The sequence below is a fragment of the Pseudophryne corroboree genome, chromosome 5 (assembly GCF_028390025.1).
Source record: "Pseudophryne corroboree isolate aPseCor3 chromosome 5, aPseCor3.hap2, whole genome shotgun sequence".
NCBI lineage: Eukaryota > Metazoa > Chordata > Amphibia > Anura > Myobatrachidae > Pseudophryne > Pseudophryne corroboree.
In genome coordinates this window covers 189,851,762-189,873,731 of record NC_086448.1, presented here as the reverse complement: position 1 = coordinate 189,873,731, position 21,970 = coordinate 189,851,762, and the positions used below count along the sequence as shown (strand labels likewise).

General features: G+C 44.4%; 1 protein-coding gene across 3 annotated transcripts in view; it reads left to right on the top strand.

Annotated features, from left to right (window-relative positions):
• The window catches only part of CHN2 (chimerin 2), a 568,891-nt gene that overhangs the window by 406,065 nt on the left and 140,856 nt on the right, over window positions 1-21,970 (top strand). For all 3 annotated transcript variants that reach the window (XM_063921963.1, XM_063921964.1, XM_063921965.1), the window contains exon 7: window positions 7,324-7,401. In XM_063921963.1, the coding sequence (XP_063778033.1) occupies window positions 7,324-7,401 (78 nt within the window). The remainder of the gene's footprint in view (window positions 1-7,323; window positions 7,402-21,970) is intronic.

The window sequence follows — 21,970 nt, the reverse complement described above, 5'->3', positions numbered from 1 at the left end:
TATACTTAATGGATGACGACACAGAGGTAGGTACAGCAGTGGCCTACCGTACTGCTATATATAGTATACTGGTGGTCACTGTGTCAGCAAACTGCAAAACTAAAATGCACCACAGGTATAGAATGTAGATGGATAGTATACTTAATGGATGACGACACAGAGGTAGGTACAGCAGTGGCCTACCGTACTGCTATATATAGTATACTGGTGGTCACTGTGTCAGCAAACTGCAAAACTAAAATGCACCACAGGTATAGAATGTAGATGGATAGTATACTTAATGGATGACGACACAGAGGTAGGTACAGCAGTGGCCTACCGTACTACTATATATAGTATACTGGTGGTCACTGTGTCAGCAAACTGCAAAACTAAAATGCACCACAGGTATAGAATGTAGATGTATAGTATACTTAATGGATGACGACACAGAGGTAGGTACAGCAGTGGCCTACCGTACTGCTATTTATAGTATACTGGTGGTCACTGTGTCAGCAAACTGCAAAACTAAAATGCACCACAGGTATAGAATGTAGATGGATAGTATACTTAATGGATGACGACACAGAGGTAGGTACAGCAGTGGCCTACCGTACTGCTATATATAGTATACTGGTGGTCACTGTGTCAGCAAACTGCAAAACTAAAATGCACCACAGGTATAGAATGTAGATGGATAGTATACTTAATGGATGACGACACAGAGGTAGGTACAGCAGTGGCCTACCGTACTGCTATATATAGTATACTGGTGGTCACTGTGTCAGCAAACTGCAAAACTAAAATGCACCACAGGTATAGAATGTAGATGGATAGTATACTTAATGGATGACGACACAGAGGTAGGTACAGCAGTTGCCTACCGTACTGCTATATATAGTATACTGGTGGTCACTGGGTCAGCAAACTGCAAAACTAAAATGCACCACAGGTATAGAATGTAGATGGATAGTATACTTAATGGATGACGACACAGAGGTAGGTACAGCAGTGCACTCTGCACTGTACTCCTCCTATATAATATTAATTATACTGGTGGTCCCCAGTCCCCACAATAAAGCAGCACACTGAGCACAGATATGGAGTGTTTTTCAGGCAGACAACGTATACTGGTGGTCACTGTCAGCAAAACTCTGCACTGTACTCCTGCTATATAATACAGCTGCTCCCCAGTCCCCACAATTAAGCAGTGTGAGCACTCAGCACAGATATATTATGCAGCACACTGAGCACAGATATGGTATGGAGCGTTTTTTTCAGGCAGAGAACGGATAAAAACTGGTGGTCACTTATCAGCAAAACTCTGCACTGTACTCCTCCTAACAGCTGCTCCCCAGTCCTCCCCACAATTAAGCAATAAAGCAATCAACTTCAACAATAAACGGAGAGGACGCCAGCCACGTCCTCTCCCTATCATCTCCAATGCACGAGTGAAAATGGCGGCGACGCGCGGCTGCTTATATAGAATCCGAATCTCGCGAGAATCTGACAGCGGGATGATGACGTTCGGGCGCGCTCGGGTTAGCCGAGCAAGGCGGGAAGGTTCGAACCTGCCTCGGACCCGTGTAAAAAGGGTGAAGTTCGGGGGGGTTCGGTTTCCGAGAAACCGAACCTGCTCATCTCTACACATGACTGCTCAAATGACACAACTAGGTACAGGAGGTCAGACTGTAGCTATGCCCTTTGCTGGGATAAGCACACACCACCTGTCCATGAGGAGTGGCCTGTCCTTAAAATACTGGTCACATATAGAACAGAGGGGCTGATATATTACAGGGGATAAAAAGCCCTTTTGTTGGAGAAAATGGGTGTTTTTACCAGCAAAAGTACTTTTTATTTTTGCTCTATATATTAATAAGCTTGCCTCTAGATTGTTGGACGCCAATATTATATGTACAAAAAGTGAATAAAGGTATTGCAAAGTAATAAGTGGGTCACATTTATACATGCAGTATTAGTTTCACAACTGTCTGCACAAATTTGAAAACATCATTACATGGTGCTCTGGGAAACAGACTGTATGTATAGCTCCCACCCTTTATACATTGGTCATGCCTATTACAGACTTTACATTTCAGGTAATCGTTATGAAAACCCTTCTCTGTCACCTTCAATGTAAACCTCTTATATCTCATTCATGTATCACCCCCACAAAGTATATTCTCTATGCTGCCTTTCACTCCCATTCCTCAGTAGCCCTTTTGCACACTCTGTGTCCTTTTCCATCCTATCCACTCGTCATCCTTCTCTTCTCATACACCTCCTATCAAAATGTCCCCTTCAACATTATGGGCTGTATTTGCAAATCAATGTTTCTCAGCGGTTTGCAGCTGAAGACTTACAGCGGCACTACCATTCTTGTAAAGTACCTTGGTCTTTATACTGACTGTTAGGGCCACTTTATATTTTCAGCTTCAACCCGCAGAGAAGCAGCAGCTTGGAAAAGTTGCTGCTAATGCTTTGTAAACATAGGTCTATAGCTATGACCACCCTCCCCTGTCGTCTCCCTATCATACTGCACATACACAACAGGTTCTCTCTCAGTTCTGCTCCGTGGTTCTCTCATTTCCCCCTCCATAATTCTCCAACTCCCCAATTCTACAGTTTTCCTTCATTCCACCTCTCCATGGTTAACTCGCTACCCACATCCCCAGTTCTTTCACATTCCTCACCTTTCCATTCTGCTCCATGGTTCTTTCACTTCACTCCGTCTCCTCCACAGGTCTCCATCTTCCCTACTAGACCACTTTTTAATTTTTAGAAACTTTAGTAAATCTTCCCCTGATTTTGGAAGCTTGTCAGATCCACAAGACCATCTACATAATTTTGTTTGTTTTTTATTGAGACTTCTTTGGTGACAATGACACAAACCCAGAAGTGTAAATAAAAAGCATCACGGAAGTGCAGTTATACAGGAGTGACCAGCAGGGGGGCGCTTTTATCCCCACACTATAAAAAAAAAAAAAAAAAAAAAAGAGGAGCTATAAAAGTGATAAATGAAGCTCAACTGTGTTGTTCAATCAAAATCCAGTTTCATTTTTAGTGAGAAATATGCTTAATTTAGAATGAGTGTGATTGGCACGTAAAACTTTTTTTTCCTGTAACCTGATTGGGTAAATAAAGGTTAACATAAACAGACAAATTCCCTAATATAATCAATTTTATCTGGAACAAACACCTAAGGGGAATTACTAATTGAATAGCTCCAGGCACTGTGACTGGGAGCTGAAGACACACGGTAAAGCCCATGGCTAATTGAGTTAAAATATTTGTACTTGCTGTGAGAGGTATTCTACACTACTCTATATGATAATTTGAGCTGTACTCGATAGTCATTAAAGGTCATTTAAAAACTGCGGGCCCGCATCACAGATGTTGTTTTCTGCCGTCAAATCACGTTCCCCATTTTTATTCTAATGTTTTATGAGGAAGTTGTTCAAAATGGTAGCATTGGTGGTGGCTCAAAGCTTCCAGTTGCTGGAACAGTGTTGATAAGATTATTCCTTGATGAAAGTGTGCTGCCATATAAATGCACGTACTGTAGCTGAGCACCCATATGCAAAATAGAGCCTCTGTTTTCCAGGAATGAGGATGGGCTGGTCACTGCTTCATCAGGGCTATGCTGGGTACACACTAGGCGATATATTGTTGTTCAAGCGACTGACCGATATATCGATTGAGGGTTGGCGGGTGCAGGCAAACTCACATATATATCGACAATCGGCTGTGCAGCACAGCCGATTGGCGATATAACTTCAGATACAGATGTGTCCTTTCTGATCTTAAATGTTTTCACCCACCACGTGCGTATGCATCGTAGGAGTAACCATACGCACATTGCTGCAAATAACCACGGCGTGCGTACGCACCATTCATTCTTATGGAAACGGGTACGCAATCATGTGCCTGCGCACAGTTGTGGACACACTATTGCCAGCAAACGAGTCACGTTTGCCACAAATAGAACTTACATAGAAACAGAGAATGTAATGGCAGATAAGAACCACTTGCCCCATTTATTCTACCCCTTTTTCTATCCTTTAGGGAAGCTCAACCCTATTGTATCCTTAATTCTTTGTAAGTATATTCTTAAATTTAAATTGCTCTACAGTCTTTGGCCCTCATTCCAAGTTGTTCGCTCGCTAGCTGCTTTTAGCAGCCGTGCAAACGCTAGGCCGCCGCCCTCTGGGAGTGTATCTTAGCTTAGCAGAATTTTGAACGAAAGGATCGCAGCGCGGCTACAAAAGATTGTGCAGCTTCTGAGCAGCTCCAGACCTACTCCTAGCTTGCGATCACTTCAGACTATTTAGTTGCTGTTTTGACGTCACGAACACGCCCTGCGTTCAGCCAGCCACGGCTGCGTTTCCCCCGGCACGCCTGCGTTTGTATCTGACACGCCTGCGTTTTTCCACACACTCCCCGAAAATGGTCAGTTACCTCCCAGAAACACCCACTTCATGTCAGTCACTCTGCGGTCAGCAGTGCGACTGAAAAGCATCGCTAGACCCTGTGTGAAACTACTACGGCTGTTGTGAAAGTACGTTGCGCGTGCGAATTGCAGCGCATACGCATGCGCAGAAATGCTACTTTTTTGCCTAAACGCTGCGCAGTGACCGAAAACAGGAAGCAAACAACTCGGAGTGACCACCTTAGCCTCTACCACCTCTGATGGGAGGCTATTCCACTTATCCATTACCCTATCTGTGAAGTAATTTTTCCTTAAATTTCCCATAAACCTACCTCCCTCCAGCAGCACATGTCTTCATGTTCTAATACTTCTCTTCCTGTGTAGAATGCCTCCCTCTTTTACCTTGTTAAACCCCTTGATATATATGAAAGTTTCTATCATGTCCCCCCTTTCCCTTCTCTGCTCCAAACTATACATATTGACATTTTTAGTCTTTCCAGATAAGTTCTGTGATGTAGGCCAAACACCATTTTAGTTGCCTTTCTTTGTACAGTCTCTAATGTATTACTATCCTTCTGAAGATACAGCTTCCAGAATTGAACACAGTATTCTAGATGAGGCCGTTCCAATGATCTATACAGTTGCATTATTACTTCTTTCTTCCTGCTACTGATTCCTCTCCTTATGCACCAACCAAGCATCTGACCAGCCTTCCTCATTGCTTTGTTACATTGCTTTACTACCTTTAAGTCACCTAAAATAGTGACTCCTAAATCCCTATCCTCCTCAGTAGTTTCCATTATATTACCCTTGATACTATATTTAGCCTTTGGGTTTTTGAGACCCAAGTGCATGGTTTTGTATTTTTTAGCATTAAGCTGTAGTTGTCATGTTCTTGACCACTTAAGAACATATCTATATGTTGCACGTCTGGCTTTGTGTACAGGTGGTCCACCTACCACCCGTACGCTTATTGTGGGGGCAGATGTCACAGCTGGGCCGGTAAATTCAAATGCCTGTCTGGCTGTGATGTGAGACTGACACATCAAGTGGCCAATCGGTTAGTGTATATGCTCACCTGGATCGTCCACTCTGTCAGCATGACAGGTGTGTACCCAGCCTTAAGATTTATGCCCTTATTTATCAATGAGTGTTAAATTTCACTGTGAGTGATAAATTGCACCAGCCAATCAGCTTCTAACCTCCATGTCACAGGCTGGGTTTGAAAAATAACAGGAGCGGATTGGCTGGTGAAATTTATCACTCACAGTGAAATGTATTTATTGATAAATAAGGGCATTGGTTTCATCAGTGTTAGGATAGTAAAAGCATTTTTCTCTGTGCAATAATAGTAGTTTTATCTTCTAGTGTGTGATGTAACCTAGGCCTCAGTTTATACATACAGCCTGAAACCTTCTAAACACACTTTATAAAGGAAAAGCACTTTTCTAGATGCACTTAGCTCATATGTTTTAAACATATTGTATCAATATTGATGTATGTACTAAAGGCAGTCCCAATGTACCCTTATAACTAATTTAAGAAATAAATGAGGCCAAAGGAAGCAGTATTGTAGGGATAAGACTGAAGCTGAAATTAATGCAGAGTGGTCCTAAAATGGATAGTATGCTGGAACTTGGTGACGTTATCAGACAGGACATTTTCTATGGGGGTAGTACCAAAACCTCACAATGAAAGCGTTTGTGAAGTGTTTGTGGCCATGTTGTTATGCGTGAAGCTGGCAGTAAGGTCAATTTGCACAATAGAAATGTAGGGCAACTATATTTTGCAGATTAGTGTATGCTGTTCAAGCACTGAGAGCCCCGGTTCTCTTGTTTTATAGTATGTACTGTTAATGGTAGTGAATTAAATCACACCCATTCCCAATGCCCACTGTAGTGGCTTCAGAAGAACCAAACTGCTCACTTTAATAAGGCCATTTGAGGTTATATAGGTAGTAAGTAGATCTGTCTTGCTGTGGCACTGCTCTAAAAGTAGCACAGATGTGTCTTTTGGATGCCACGCTGAATATATACCTGCTCTCTCAATGGGTTAATAAGATTTGGTAAATCACTTATTTGGGAGCCCAGAGAGCTATTAAGAGAGTCTGAGAGCAATAGATTAAAGATGACGTGCAAGAGAGCCCTCAGCTAATCCTCCTCCTCAGACTCCTGCAGGATTTACACTCACACAGGATATAAAAAGAGAGATTTTATCAATTCAAGATTAATCCATCAGTGGGATTTAGCATGGTTTAATCTATTGGTTTCCAGACCAGAATGAAACCCAAGTCTTTTTTTAGGCATGATCCAGCCTCTTGCTGGAGGGAGCATCAGAGAGATTTGCTCAGAGTGCAGAAGTGATGCTCCCTTGCACTGATTGGGGTTGTGGCACGGGATTGTAAATCTTCCTCCCTTCTGTCCTCCGTTAACTTTTGGTTGGATGCTGTTGCTGAGGAGGGTTTTTGTTTTAGTTGCTGTCAGTTTCCCGACTGAGGGCTGCAGTTGTTTCAGGCACACGTCTGTCTTAAGAAGTAAAACAAGGCAAGTCCACTAGTTATTGAAATGCAGAAGCTCCTTCCATCCCACAAGACAGCCCATTCAAGTCACATGTCGGAGGTCCCTGCAGAATGGGCTGCAGCTGCTTCCAATCTGCTCTGTAGCATCAAAAGCAGCTGGACCAACCTAGTGCCTGTAAGCCTACAAGGCTCAGAGGAGGAAACTGAAAGGATCTGGGATTCTGACACTATGCTGTCTGAGGAGCTATGGTTGGAGAATGAGAAGACCTATGCTACTGTCCATAAATCTAGAAAAGGCAGGAAGCACCAGGAGCTCCTAGCGCTGGCACTGGGGGTGAAAGTGGGGGGCAGGAGCGCATTATTGTGGCAACCTCTGAAACTCTTTGCCTATTCGCAGATCACCTCGCTGGTCAGAAGAGCGGCCCTGACACAAAATGACAACCACTGCAACTATGAGAAAGCACATAACTTCAAGGTAAGTGCCCATTTCTACCTTCTCCCATTGTCTTCTATATATTATACTCTAGAAGTTATTAACCCTTTGGCTGCAGCATGAACAGCTGGCTAATGTGCTGACTCTTGCTGGCTACAAGTGAACATTTCCTTGTAAGAACACAATTTTGCTTCTTTACACTTATTTAAACAAGCTCAGGCAATAGGCCGATCATCCCCTTTGTCTGGAATTTGTTGTTTAACCACAGTGGCCAACTTTCTTCCTTGTTAATGCATCTCGCAGGAAGGAGCTATTGGCAGCTAGCGAGGCAACTACATTAGCTATGATATTAACCCCTTAGCGACAATGGCAACTTGGAAAGCAGAGGAGCTACATGCTGGATGCTGCAACATTGTGACAATAGTGACTATGACTGTGTGCGGTTACAATTGTATTTGTCTTAGTCTTTGTGGTATACACAATCAATATGTTAGTATTTTAGGTACATGTTCACTCCTATACGATGTTACCTATTTTCCCAGAGCCTTTGTATAAATGAACCCTTAAATGTTGTGATCACTTTTATATATACTTCATTCTATGCTTTCACAAAAACAGCCATGGCCATACTGTATTGTCAGCACTGATACAGTATACCCGTACAATGCACTTTTATCTGTTGTTAGTGGTCAGAGTGCAACATTGTAAGAAATCACTTCCCATGGAGACCAGTTTCACTTCTGCAATGTGTTACACACTGTCAGATCGTTACTTTTGTACCTTTCACTGAATGACTGCTACAAATGATGGCATCCAATGTCAGCCGTGCAGTTGTATCTTTTCCTAATTCTGGCATAGAGCCCACACTTACATGACAGCTAACGGCATAATATATCGATTGATTGATTGATTGATTTTAGACCAGACAATGTGATTATGATGACGCATGTTATGTGATGTACAAAAGAGAACAGAAATCATGTTTGTGAATCTTATGTGTTTCTGGTCTCCTGTCTGGGGACTGAGGCCTGGGGCCTGATCCGGAGGTGCACACAGTGCAATGCGCAGCTGTGAATTTGTACACAGTGGACTTGCAACAATATGCTAATGACTCAGAGGCCATCTTGGGCATAGAGGAACATACAAAATAGGGGAAGTTTGGTGCTTCAAGGCGGAGTGCAGCTCTATCTTAAAGCCCACCTGCAGGGCCAAAGTGCATAGGTAAATAAACAAAATATAGATAAAGTGCGAAACTCCTATGGAATCAGCGGGTCAGAGTCCATGAAATAATAGTCCCATTAATAATGAGTGTATAGGTACAACACAGGTCTGGTAGTCATCACACGGTCCATAAATGTCTTTACTCAAACTCCAGCCCAAAAGAAATTCTTCTATATCTTCCAAACACCATTAGCTGTACAACTTCTCTTCCCTCTGTTCCACTCGGGGAATAGGTATCTCAGGAGGGAAAACAGAGGAGACAGGGATGGTGTAATACCATTTATTGGAAATAATACCATATCTATTGGAAAAGATAAAAAATATAACCTTAGCAGCATACCTCAGGAAATGGTGTATAATGCACACCAATTCTCACAAGTGGTTTTAGGGTTCTTTCTGGTGCTTCCCGGAAACAGGAATCCCCCCTCTCAGAGTCCTGCTGCCAGACACAGCAATGGCTGCTCTCTGCTGCTGCTGCCTTGTGGGAATGGAGTTTAAGAGTAAAGACATTTACGGACCGTTTGATGACTACCGGACCTGTGTTGTAACTATACACTCATTATTAATGGGACTATCATTTCATGGACTCTGACCCACAGACTCCATAGGAGTTTTGCGCTTTATCTATATTTTGGACATAGAGGAGCCCACTGCTGGTGTCTCACATCCACCGCTTACGTACAAACGTGGAAACATCGGTTGCACCATCAAACCCCTGAACAACCTTATGCTGTCTCAGAATGAACGTCTCACCTAAGATGCCGAGGCCTCTCAGGTTGCGTAGAAATTCGCAAACCCAGATAACTATCCCGACATGCGTTTTTCTAGACACCCCCTGTTACTTTCCTTATACGCTGACCACCTGTCACTCACTTTGTGAATCAATCCTCTATGCATGCGCCGTCGCTGATCCACGATGCGCGTGCACATTATGGCTTTGGACCGTAGCAAATCAGTGCTCCAGACGATATTCCGTTCATCCCTCTGAACCGGGCCCATAGTCACTGGGTTATATGAATCTCTGCCGAGTCCTGCACACCTTTGTCTGAATAAAATTAGGTGACCAACCCCCGAACAAATGATATATTTGTAAATGTAATAATATGGATGCTGTAAGCACTGTATTTTCAGGTGAAATAATTAGTACCACTTAATTATGTTTAAAGAGCACCATTTGTTACCATAGAAATACCAGGCAAAGTGTTTGTATCATGCAGTGACATAGTCCAGTGAAAATAGCAGGCTAATTGTTTTATTGATATGTAATCTTTGCCTTTATACATAATACTTGTACATAGCTGATGCAAAACCATTTGCACCAGGTGCAGAGTACAAAGATTTAATACTGAAAAATAAAAACCTGTTGTGATAATAATTAATAAGTTATTTTATATATAAGATACTCGTACAATCATGAGTTGGCGTTTAGCACCAGATTCATACAAACTACAATTAAATAGGCCCTTACTGATATTATGCACAACAGCCAAATAGTAATATCGCGGCCCTATTGTGATCAATGAAAAGTCCTGCAGATATTTTTGGAATGGGGAAAACATTGGGCAAGTCAGTTGGACAATCCCAACATCTTTTTCTCTTTACATAAATAATTGAAACTAAATACTTCGCCTGTTATAGTTACTATGTGTCTTTAAAGCTGGTTTAAAAACAAAAACAAATGATAGGGGTAACTTTTTGCTTTGCAAGACCAGTCTCAGGAACACATACATGACCTGGATAGCTGAATCACGTATGTGTGGAAAATACATGACTGTAGATTAAAAGTATAAAAAAATTATAAAGTTAACGAGTATTCGACATTATGAGATGGTAACAGAGCAAATATTGTAGTGATTTATTTACCACCGCAATGCTTCTTAAATAAGCTTTCCCATTATGTACCCCTGAATGTATGGACAAAACATCCGTTTTTAGTGGCCATAAGGTTTTTCGTCCTGTGAGAAGAAGGCCACTAAATACTAATTGTTTCCAAAGAGCAATTGATTTTAGCAGGATGTGAGGAACTGGTATTGAACTGGAATACAATATGCTGGCTTTTCTTTGTTCCAGTGATTACAGTGTCACTGACAGTAATGATCCCACACCAATATTTATGGTGTACAAACATGCTACAACATAATTAGACAATAAATAAAATGCTTACATATGCTTTTGTTCATATTTTAGTGATTATATTATTTAGCTAAGTTTATGGCATTTGTGACCTGTAGAGGTATTGGTAATACTACATCTCTACTGGATCTGTCATTTACCAGTAGAATTACAGTGTTAGCTACAGTATAAACCACCAATTAAGTGTATTAGTCAGTTGTACAGAGGTTCCCAGCTAAAAATAAATGTTTATCCTTAAGATTGTCTCGCCATAGTACAACTTCCCTGTTATTATTAGATGCAATTTTCACTATGAGTTATCTGTTTAAAATGAGTGTCATTGCATTAGGATCATACCCATTGTGGTCATATTATAGTAATGTATGTCAGCATGGAATGTACCACCCGCTCAGTGGCAATCTTACATTTACATATCGTAATGAATTTATTCCTCTCATTTATATTATACAGTGTTTGAGTACTACTGTATGTTATGTATCATGTGACATTTCTTAACCAATCTTTGTGTACTATTCAGTCAGAAGATTTGACACTGTGGTGGCTGTAATTGCACTAGGTTTTATAAGCGAGCATTAGAAGAAGGCATATGTCCATCTTCTGCCAGACTGATGTATAGCGAGAGGATGGTATTCCAGAGATGATAAGCATTCCCTAATTAGACCAACAGAGATGAGAGCAAATCTTCTGTCACATTTGGAATATGATATGTCGATGACTTATATCATCAAGTCATCTTGAAAACTGTTTATAGGATGCTGGACCAGATGCATCATTGCTTGGAAAGTGATAAAATGGAGAGTGAAAAAGTACCAGCCTATCAGCTCCTAACTGCCATTTTTCAAATACAGCATGTGACATGGTAGTTAGGACATGATTGGCTGGTACGTTTAACTCTCCATTTTATCACTTTCCAAGCAATGATGCATCTAGCCCACAGTATGTTACAGTCCAGTGACCAGTTTCTCCAGGCTACTAGTATAGTAGCCTGGAGCTGCTATACTAATTTGGGAAATATCTGTCCATGATCTGGATGAATAAGGGTCTGACTCATTCTGTCCCAATTCTGTATGTCTCGTTGTTGGAACTATAACATAGCTTACTGTAATTAGCTTAGGGGTTTATTCCAAGTTGATCGCAGCAGGAAATTTTTTAGCAGTTTGGCCAAAACCATGTGCACTGCAGGTGTGGCAGATATAACATTTGCAGAGAGAGTTAGATTTTGTGGGTTATTTTATTTCTGTGCAGGGTAAATACTGGCTGCTTTATTTTTACACTGCAAATTAGATTGCAGATTGAACACACCACACCCAAATCTAACTCTCTCTGCACATGTTATATCTGCCTCCCCTGCAGTGCACACGGTTTTGCCCAATTGCTAACAGAATTCCTGCTGCGATCAACTTGGAATCACCCCCTTAGTTCCCAACATTGAGACATGCAGGATTGGGACAAAATGAGCGTTGTTATGCTTAAACCAAGATATGTTCATTTTCTGTATGGTATGGCACCAAAGGAAATTTTCAACCTGGGCTTCACTTGGTCTAGAACCAGCCCTGGCCATGTTACAACTATATCAACAGCTTATGAAATGAGTAATAATTATTTCTCTAACGTCCTAGTGGATGCTGGGGACTCCGTCAGGACCATGGGGAATAGCGGGCTCCGCAGGAGACAGGGCACATCTAAAAAGCTTTTTAGGTCACATGGTGTGTACTGGCTCCTCCCCCTATGACCCTCCTCCAAGCCTCAGTTAGGTTTTTGTGCCCGTCCGAGAAGGGTGCAAACTGGATGGCTCTCTTAAGGAGCTGTTTAGTAAAGTTTTTTTTAGGTTTCTAATCAGTGATTCCTGCTGGCGACAGGATCACTGCAACGAGGGACTTAGGGGAGAGACTTGCAACTCACCTGCGTGCAGGAGGATTGAAGTTTTAGGCTACTGGACACTGAGCTCCAGAGGGAGTCGGAACACAGGTCAGCCTGGGGTTCGTCCCGGAGCCGCGCCGCCGATCCCCCTTACAGACGCTGAAGAAAGACGGCGGAACGGAGGTCCGGAAACAGGCGGCAGAAGACTTCACAGTCTTCAGAGAGGTAGCGCACAGCACTGCAGCTGTGCGCCATTGTTGCTACACGGCTCACTGACACGGTCACGGAGGGTGCAGGGCGCTGCTGGGGGCGCCCTGGGCAGCAATATAAATACCTATTTGGCAAATAAATACATCACATATAGCCATTAAGGCTATATGTATGTATTTAACCCAGGCCAGTTTTCCTAATAACCGGGAGAAAAGCCCGCCGTGAAAGGGGCGGAGCTTATTCTCCTCAGCACTCAGCGCCATTTTCCTGACCAGCTCCGCTGGTGAGGAAGGCTCCCACTCTCCCCTGCACTACAGAAACAGGGTTAAAGAGAAGGGGGGCATAAATTGGCGATATAATTATATATTAAGAGCCCATATATAGAAACAACACCTTCTAGGGTTGTTATATACATTATGGCGCTTTTGGTGTGTGCTGGCAAACTCTCCCTCTGTCTCCCCAAAGGGCTAGTGGGTCCTGTCCTCTATCAGAGCATTCCCTGTATGTGTGTGCTGTAGGTCGGTACGTGTGTGTCGACATGTATGAGGAAAATGTTGGTGAGGAGACGGAGAAAATTGCCTGTAATGGTGATGTCACTCTCTAGGGAGTCGACACCAGAATGGATGGCTTACTTATGGAATTACGTGATAATGTCAACACGCTGCAAGCCGGTTGACGACATGAGACAGCCGGCGGACAAATTAGTATCGGTCCAGGCGTCTCAGACACCGTCAGGGGCTTGTAAAAACGCCCATTTACCTCAGTCGGTCGACAGACACTGACACGGACACTGACCCCAGTGTCGACGGTGAAGAAACAAACGTATTTTTCCTTTAGGGCCACAAGTTACATGTTAAGGGCAATGAAGGAGGTGTTACGTATTTCTGATACCACAAGTACCACAAATAAGGGTATTTTGTAGGGTGGGAAAAAACTACTTGTAGTTTTGCCTAAATCAGATAAATTAAATGAAGTGTGTGATGATACGTGGGGTTCCTCCGACAGAAAGTTATGGGCGGTATACCCTTTTTCCCGCCAGTAGTAAGGGCGAGTTGGAAAACACACCTTAGGGTGGACAAGGCGCTCACACGCTTATAAAAAACATGGCGTTACCGTTTCCAGATACGGCCGCCCTCAAGGAGCCAGCTGATAGGAAGCTGGAAAATATCATAACAGTATATACACACATACTGGTGTTATACTACGACCAGCAATCGCCTCAGCCTGGATGTGCAGCGCTGAGGGGGCTTGGTCGGATTTCCTGACTGAAAATTTTGATACCCTTGACAAGGACAGGATTTTATTGTCTATAGAGCATTTTAAGGATGCATTTCTATATATGTGTGATGCGCAGAGGCATATTTGCATTCTGGCATCAAGAGTAAATGTGATGTACATATCTGCCAGACGAAGACACGACAGTGGTCAGGTGAGGCAGATTCCAGACGGCATATGGAAGTATTGCCGTATAAAGGGGCGGTCCATTGGACCTGGTGGCCATGGCAACAGCTGAAAAATCCACCTTTTGTTACCCCGAGTCACATATTGGCAGAAAAGGACACAGTCTTTTCAGTCTCAGTCCTTTCGTCCCCATACGGGCAGGCGGGCGAAGGCCAGTCATATCTGCCCAGGGGGAGAGGAAAGGGAAGAAGACTGCAGCAAGCAGCTCATTCCCAGGAACAGAAGCTCCTCACGGCTTCTGCCAAGTCCGCAGCATAACGCTGGGGCCGTACAAGCGGACTCAGGTGCGGTAGGGGGTCATCTCAAGAGTTTCAGCAACACTCGCAAGGGAACTCCGGGATCCTACATGTAATATCCCAGGTGTACATTGGAAATTCGAGACGTCTCCCCCTCACACAATTCACAGGCTGTATTCCCAGCAGGTGATAATCAAAGTACCCTTCTTACAACAAGGAAGGGGGTAGTATTCCACACTATATTGTGGTACTGAAGCCAACCGGCTCGGTGAGATCTGAAATATTTGAACACTTACATACAAGCGTTCAAATCAAGATGGAGTCACTCGGAGCAGTGATAGCGAACCAGGAAGAAGGGGACGATATGATGTCACTGGATATCAGGGACGTTTACCTACAGGTCCAAATTTGCCCTTCTCACCAAGGGTACTTCAGGTTCCTGGTACAGAACTGTCACTATCAGTTCAGACGCTGCCGTTTGGATGGTCCACGGCGCCCCGGGTCTTTACCAAGGTAATGGCCGGAATGATGATTTTTCTTAAAAGAAACATGGACGCTTTCCTGATAAGGGCAAGGTCCAGAGAACAGTTGGAGGTCGGAGTAGCACTATCTTAAGTAGTTCTACGACAGCACGAGTGGATTCTAAATATTCCAAAATCGCAGCTTTTTCCGACGACACGTCTACTGTTCCTAGGGAAGATTCTGGACACAGTCCAGAAAAACGTGTTTCTCCCAGTGGAGAAAACCAGGGAGTTATCCGAGCTAATCGGGATCCTCCTAAAACCAGGAAAAGTGTCAGTGCATCATTGCACAAGAGTCCTGGTAAAAATGGTGGCTTATTACGAAGCAATTCCATTCGGCAGATTTCCCGCAAGAACTCTTCAGTGGGATCTGCTGGACAAATGGTCCGGATCGCATCCTCAGATGCATCAGCGGATAACCCTATATCCAAGGAAAAGGGTGTCTCTCCTGTGGTGATTACAGAGTGCTCATCTTCTAGAGGGCCGCAGATTCGGCATTCAGGATTGGATGCCGGTGACCACGGAGGCCAGCCTGAGAGGCTGGGGAACAGTCACACAGGGAAAAAATTTCCAGGGAAGTGTGATTAAGTCTGGAGAATTCTCTCCGCATAAATAAGCTTAGAGCAAATTTATAATGCTCTAAACTTAGCTAGACCTCTGCTTCAAGGTCAGCCGGTATTGATCCAGTGGGATAACATCACGGCAGTCGCCCACGTAAACAGAAGGGCGGCACAAGAAGCAGGAGGGCAGTGAAAACTGCAAGGATTTTTCGCTAGGCGGAAAATCATGTGATAGCACTGTCAGCAGTGTTCTTTCCGGGAGTGGACGACTGGGAAGCAGACTTCCTCAGCAGGCATGACCTCCACCCGGGAGAGTGGAAACTTCATAGGGAAGTTTTTCAACATGATTGTGGACCGTTGGCAAAGACCAAAGGTGGACATGATGGCGTCCCGCCCGAACAAAAACGGGACAGGTATTCCGCCAGGTCATGAGACCTTCAGGCGATAGCTGTGGATGTTCTGGTAACACCGTGGGTGTACCAGTCTGTGTATGTGTTCCCTCCTCTGTTTCTCATAACCAGGGTATTGAGAATTATAAGACATAGAGGAGTATGAACTATACTAGTGGCTCCGGATTGGCCAAGAGGGACTTGGTACCCGGAACTTCAAGAAATGCTCACAGAGGACTAAGGGCCTGGGGAGCTAAGAAGGGACTTGATTCAGCAAGTACCATGTCTATTCCAAGACTTACCGCGGCTGCGTTTGACGGCATGGCGGTTGAATGCCGGATCCTGAGGGGAAAAGGCATTCCATAAGAGGTCATACCTACCCTGGTCAAAGCCAGGAAGGAGGTGACCGCACAACGTCATCACCACATGTGGTGAAAATATGTTGCGTGGGTGAGGCCAGGAAGGCTCCACGACGGAAATTCAACTAGGTAGATTTCTACACTTCCTGAAAACAGGAGTGTTTTGGACCTCAAATTGGGGTTCATTAACATTTAAATTTCGGCCCTGTAGATTTTCTTCCAGAAAGAATTGACTTCAGTTCCTGAAGTCCAGATTGTAAAGGATGTATTGCATATACAGCTTTTTTGTGCCCCTAGGGGCACCGTGAGATCTCAACATAGTGTTGGGATTTCTTAAAATCATATTGGTTTGAACCGCTCAAATCTGTGGATTTGAAATATCTCACATGGAAAGTGACCATGCTGTTGACAAATATCTCACATGGGAAGTGACCATGTTGTTAGCCCTGGCCTCGGCCAGGCGATTGTCAGAATGGGCGGCTTTGTCTTACAAAAGCCCATATTAAAATTTTCCATTTGAACAGGACAGAACTGGGACTCGTCTCCAGTTTCTTCATGAAGGGGTGTCAGCGTTTTCACCTGAAACAACCTCTTGTGGTGCCTGCGGCTACTAGGGACTTGGAGGACTCCAAGTTACTAGACGTGGTCAGGGCCCTAAAAATATATATATATATATATATATATATATATATAGTTAGGACGGCTGGAGTCAGAAAGTCTGACTTGCTGTTTATACTGTATACACCCAACAAGCTGGGTGCTCATGCTTCTAAGCAGTCTATTGCACGCTGGATTTGTAGTACAATTCAGCTTGCACATTCTGTGGCAGGCCTGCCACAGACGAAATATGTAGATGCCCATTCCACAAGGAAGGTGGGCTCATCCTGGGCGGCTGCCCGAGGAGTCTCGGCATTACAACTTTGCCGAGCAGCTACGTGGTCAGGGGAGAACACGTTTGTAAAATTTTACAAATTTTGATACTCTGGCTAAGGAGGACCTGGAGTTCTCTCATTCGGTGCTGCAGAGTCATCCGCACTCTCCCGCCCGTTTGGGAGCTTTGGTATAATCCCCATGGTCCTGACGGAGTCCCCAGCATCCACTAGGACGTTAGAGAAAATAAGAATTTACTTACCGATAATTCTATTTCTCGTAGTCCGTAGTGGATGCTGGGCGCCCATCCCAAGTGCGGATTGTCTGCAATGCTTGTACATAGTTATTGTTACAAAAATCGGGTTATTACTATTGTTGTGAGCCATCTTTTCGGAGGCTACTTCGTTTTGTTATCATACTGTTAACTGGGTTCAGATCACAAGTTGTACGGTGTGATTGGTGTGGCTGGTATGAGTCTTACCCGGGATTCAAGATCCTTCCTTATTGTGTACGCTCGTCCGGGCACAGTACCTAACTGAGGCTTGGAGGAGGGTCATAGGGGGAGGAGCCAGTACACACCATGTGACCTAAAAAGCTTTTTAGATGTGCCCTGTCTCCTGCGGAGCCCGCTATTCCCCATGGTCCTGACGGAGTCCCCAGCATCCACTACGGACTACGAGAAATAGAATTATCGGTAAGTAAATTCTTATTTTCACAAGTGCAGAGTATCTGGAAAACCTTGTCTAGAATTTGGTACTCGAGAGATTTGCGTAGAGTGACAAGTACACTAAGAGGAATTCAGTTCTGCGTGAAGGATGGCACATTACATCCTCCGGAATCCCGAGTTTTCCCTTGCACTACGATAACTGGCTGAAGCTGTATGTGTGCAGCTGGGCATTTGTCCCATTGTTTTCTTACAGAATCCTTCTAATTCCCTAAGAAATATAAATATATGACTTAACCTGTGAAACTCAGATGTACATCTACAACTGCAAAGCTACACATGCAGCCAGTGCTTTTGTTCTATGAAATATTATCCTGGTTTCTAGGAACAAAATACTGGTATTCCTCTAAAGTGACAGCATTTACTGTAGATACTCTGGACATGTATTAAGATGCTAATTGAGTGCCATCGGAAAAATGCCATGCGTACAGCTAAATCTGTACAATATTTACTAGTTAAATAAATAGCAAACTGTGGGGTCTATTTACTAAGCCTTGGATGGAGATAAAGTGGACGGAGATAAAGTACCAGCCAATGAGCTCCTGACATGGTTCGTAACTAGACCCGTGTTCTTATTTATGAGATCACTGTGCAGGTAAATAAATTCTTACATAAACTGTTCCTGTCCATTCTTTATGACTTAAGGAACAATGGGGTATATGCAATTGCGGTCGAATTGCCGCAAATGTTGAAAAACGGGGCATTTTCGACACAAAAAAAAATATTCGACAATGCAATACAGTACTTTTCGACAAAAAAACAGACGTTTCAGATTCGACTTTGTAAAATTCGACAGTTGTCAAATACGACATGTCTGCAATGGTAAAAATGCGGCTTTTCGACAAAAGTATATTCAATTGAAGAATGTCGATTCGACAACAGTGCTTTTCGACAGTAATTTCGTCAATTTCATTCCGCCTCACTTTGCTGGCGGAATCTAATAAAAAATTTTAAAAACATGTTTTTTTGTGTGTTTTTTTATTGATAATAGCATATCTATTAGAAGGGATTATGTACTTGGTTTGTCTGTTAGGAGACACAAGTATTATTTATATATATTTTTTAAATATATATTTTTTAACTGACTAAAATAGAGAGAGCATGGTTTTCAGTGGGAAGGGGTGGGAATGGGTTAAAATCAAGAAAAAAAAATGCGTGGGGTCCCCCCTCCTAAGCATAACCAGCCTTGGGCTCTTTGAGCCGGTCCTGGTTGTAAAAATACGGGGGGGAAATTGACAGGGGATCCCCCGTATTTTTAGAACCAGCACCGGGCTCTGCTTCCGGTCCTGGTGCAAAAAATACGGGGGACAAAAGACGTAGGGGTCCCCCGTATTTTTAACACCAGCACCGGGCTCCACTAGCTGGAGAGATAATGCCACAGCCGGGGGACACTTTTATATCGGTCCCTGCGGCCGTGGCATTAAATCCCCCACTAGTCACCCCTGGCCGGGGTACCCTGTAGGAGTGTGGACCCCTTAAATCAAGGGGTCCCCCCCCTCCAGCCACCCAAGGGCCAGGAGTGAAGCCCGAGGCTGTCCCCCCCATCCAAGGGCTGCGGATGGGGGGCTGATAGCCTTGTGTCAAATAAAAGAATATTGTTTTTTGCTGCAGAACTACAAGTCCCAGCAAGCCTCCCCCGCAAGCTGGTACTTGGAAAACCACAAGTACCAGCATGCGGGGGAAAAACGGGCCCGCTGGTAGTTCTACTACAAAAAAATACCCAAATAAAAACAGTACACGCACACCGTGATAGTAAAACTTTATTACATACATGCCGACACACACATACTTACCTATGTTCACACGCCGACCTCTGTCCACTTCTCCAAGTAGAATCCACGGTGTACCTGAAAATAAAATTATACTCACCAAAATACACATGGGACCCCTTTCCCCGAATGCTGAGACCCCCCGTGACTCCTGTCACAGAGGGTCCCTTCAGCCAATCAGGGAGCGCCACGTCGTGGCACTCTCCTGATTGGCTGTGCGCGTCTGAGCTGTCAGACGGCACATCGCACAGCCGCTCCATTATCTTCAATGGTGGGAACTTTGCGGTCAGCGGTGAGGTCACTCGCGGTCAGCGGCTGACCGCGAGTAACCTCACCGCTGACCGCAAAGTTCCCACCATTGAACATAATGGAGCGGTATGTGCTATGCGCGTCTGACAGCTCATACGCGCAAAGCCAATCAGGAGAGTGCCACGACGCGGCGCTCCCTGATTGGCTGAAGGGACCCTCTGTGACAGGAGTCACGGGGGGTCTCAGCATTCGGGGAAAGGGGTCCCATGTGTAAACATGGGACCCCTTTAAGTCTGTGGTCCGGGTAATGCGTTTTCTTTTTTTGCCAAGTACGTGGATTACAAAAAGAACAGGACACAGCTACACTGGATTTTGGGGAGTATAATTTTATTTTCAGGTACACCGTGGATTCTACTTGGGGAAGTGGACCGAACCTCGTGTCAACATAGGTAAGTATGTGTGTGTCGGCATGTATGTAATAAAGTTTTACTTTCACGGTGTCTGTGTTCTGTTTTTATTTGGGTATTTTTTTTGTAGTAGAACTACAGGTACCAGCGGGCCCGTTCCCCCCCCCCCCCCCCCCGCATGCTGGTACTTGTGGTTCTCCAAGTACCAGCTTGCGGGGAAGGCTTGCTGGGACTTGTAGTTCTGCTACAAAAAACAATGGGGGGTCATTCCGAGTTGTTCGCTCGCAAGTGAATTTTAGCAGAATTGCTCATGCTAAGCCGCCGCCTACTGGGAGTGAATCTTAGCATCTTAAAATTGCGAACGATGTATTCGCAATATTGCGATTACACACCTCGTAGCAGTTTCTGAGTAGCTTCAGACTTACTCGGCATCTGCGATCATTTCACTGCTTGTCGTTCCTGGTTTGACGTCACAAACACACCCAGCGTTCGCCCAGACACTCCCCCGTTTCTCCAGCCACTCCTGCGTTTTTTCCGGAAACGGTAGCGTTTTTTCCCACACGCCCATAAAACGGCCTGTTTCCGCCCAGTAACACCCATTTCCTGTCAATCACATTACGATCGCCAGAACGATGAAAATGCCGTGAGTAAAATTCCTAAGTGCATAGCAAATTTACTTGGCGCAGTCGCAGTGCGGACATTGCGCATGCGCATTAAGCGGAAAATAGCTGCGATGCGAAGATTTTTACCGAGCGAACAACTCGGAATGACCCCCAATACTCTTTATTTTGTCACTTGGCTATCAGCCCCCCATCCGCAGCCCTTGGATGGGGGGACAGCCTCGGGCTTCACCCCTGGCCCTTGGGTGGCTGGAGGGGGGGACCCCTTGATTTAAGGGGTCCCCATTCCCCCAGGGTACCCCGGCCAGGGGTGACTAATTAGTGATTTAATGCAACGCCGCAGGGACCGATATAAAAGTGTCCCACGGCTGTGGCATTATCTCTCTGACTAGTGGAGCCCGGTGCTGGTGTTAAAAATACGGGGGACCTCTACGCTTTTTGTCCCCTGTATTTTTGGCACCAGGACCGGACACAGAGCCCGGTGCTGATTGTGAAAATACGGGGGACCCCCTGTCAATTCCCCCCCCCCCCCCCCGTATTTTTACAACCAGGACCGGCTCAAAGAGCCCGAGGCTGGTTATGCTTAGGAGGGGGGACCCCACGCAATTTTTTTCTGGGTTTTTTAATCATTTTTGTGCCGTCCAAAAAGTTGAATCCAGGACGCACATATCCGTCAATTGGTCCGTTTTTCGACAGCGGGACTGTCGAATCCGTTTTTTATTGAATATGTCGAATTCGGGTCCCGGCGGGAGGGTATGTGACTGTCGAATTGTGTCGAATTTAAAAACGGTCGAATTCCATCCGGAATTCGACCGCAATTGCATATACCCCAATGACTTACTATAGAGATAATGTAGCAGAAATAGATGTAACTTTTTCTAACATTTTAATACATGTCCTTTTTTTAATAAAGGTTCACGTGTGTGTGTGTGTGTGTGTGTGTGTGTGTGTGTGTGTGTGTGTGTGTGTGTGTGTGTGTGTGTGTGTGTCTATCTGCCTGCCTGCATTTAGACATGCATATA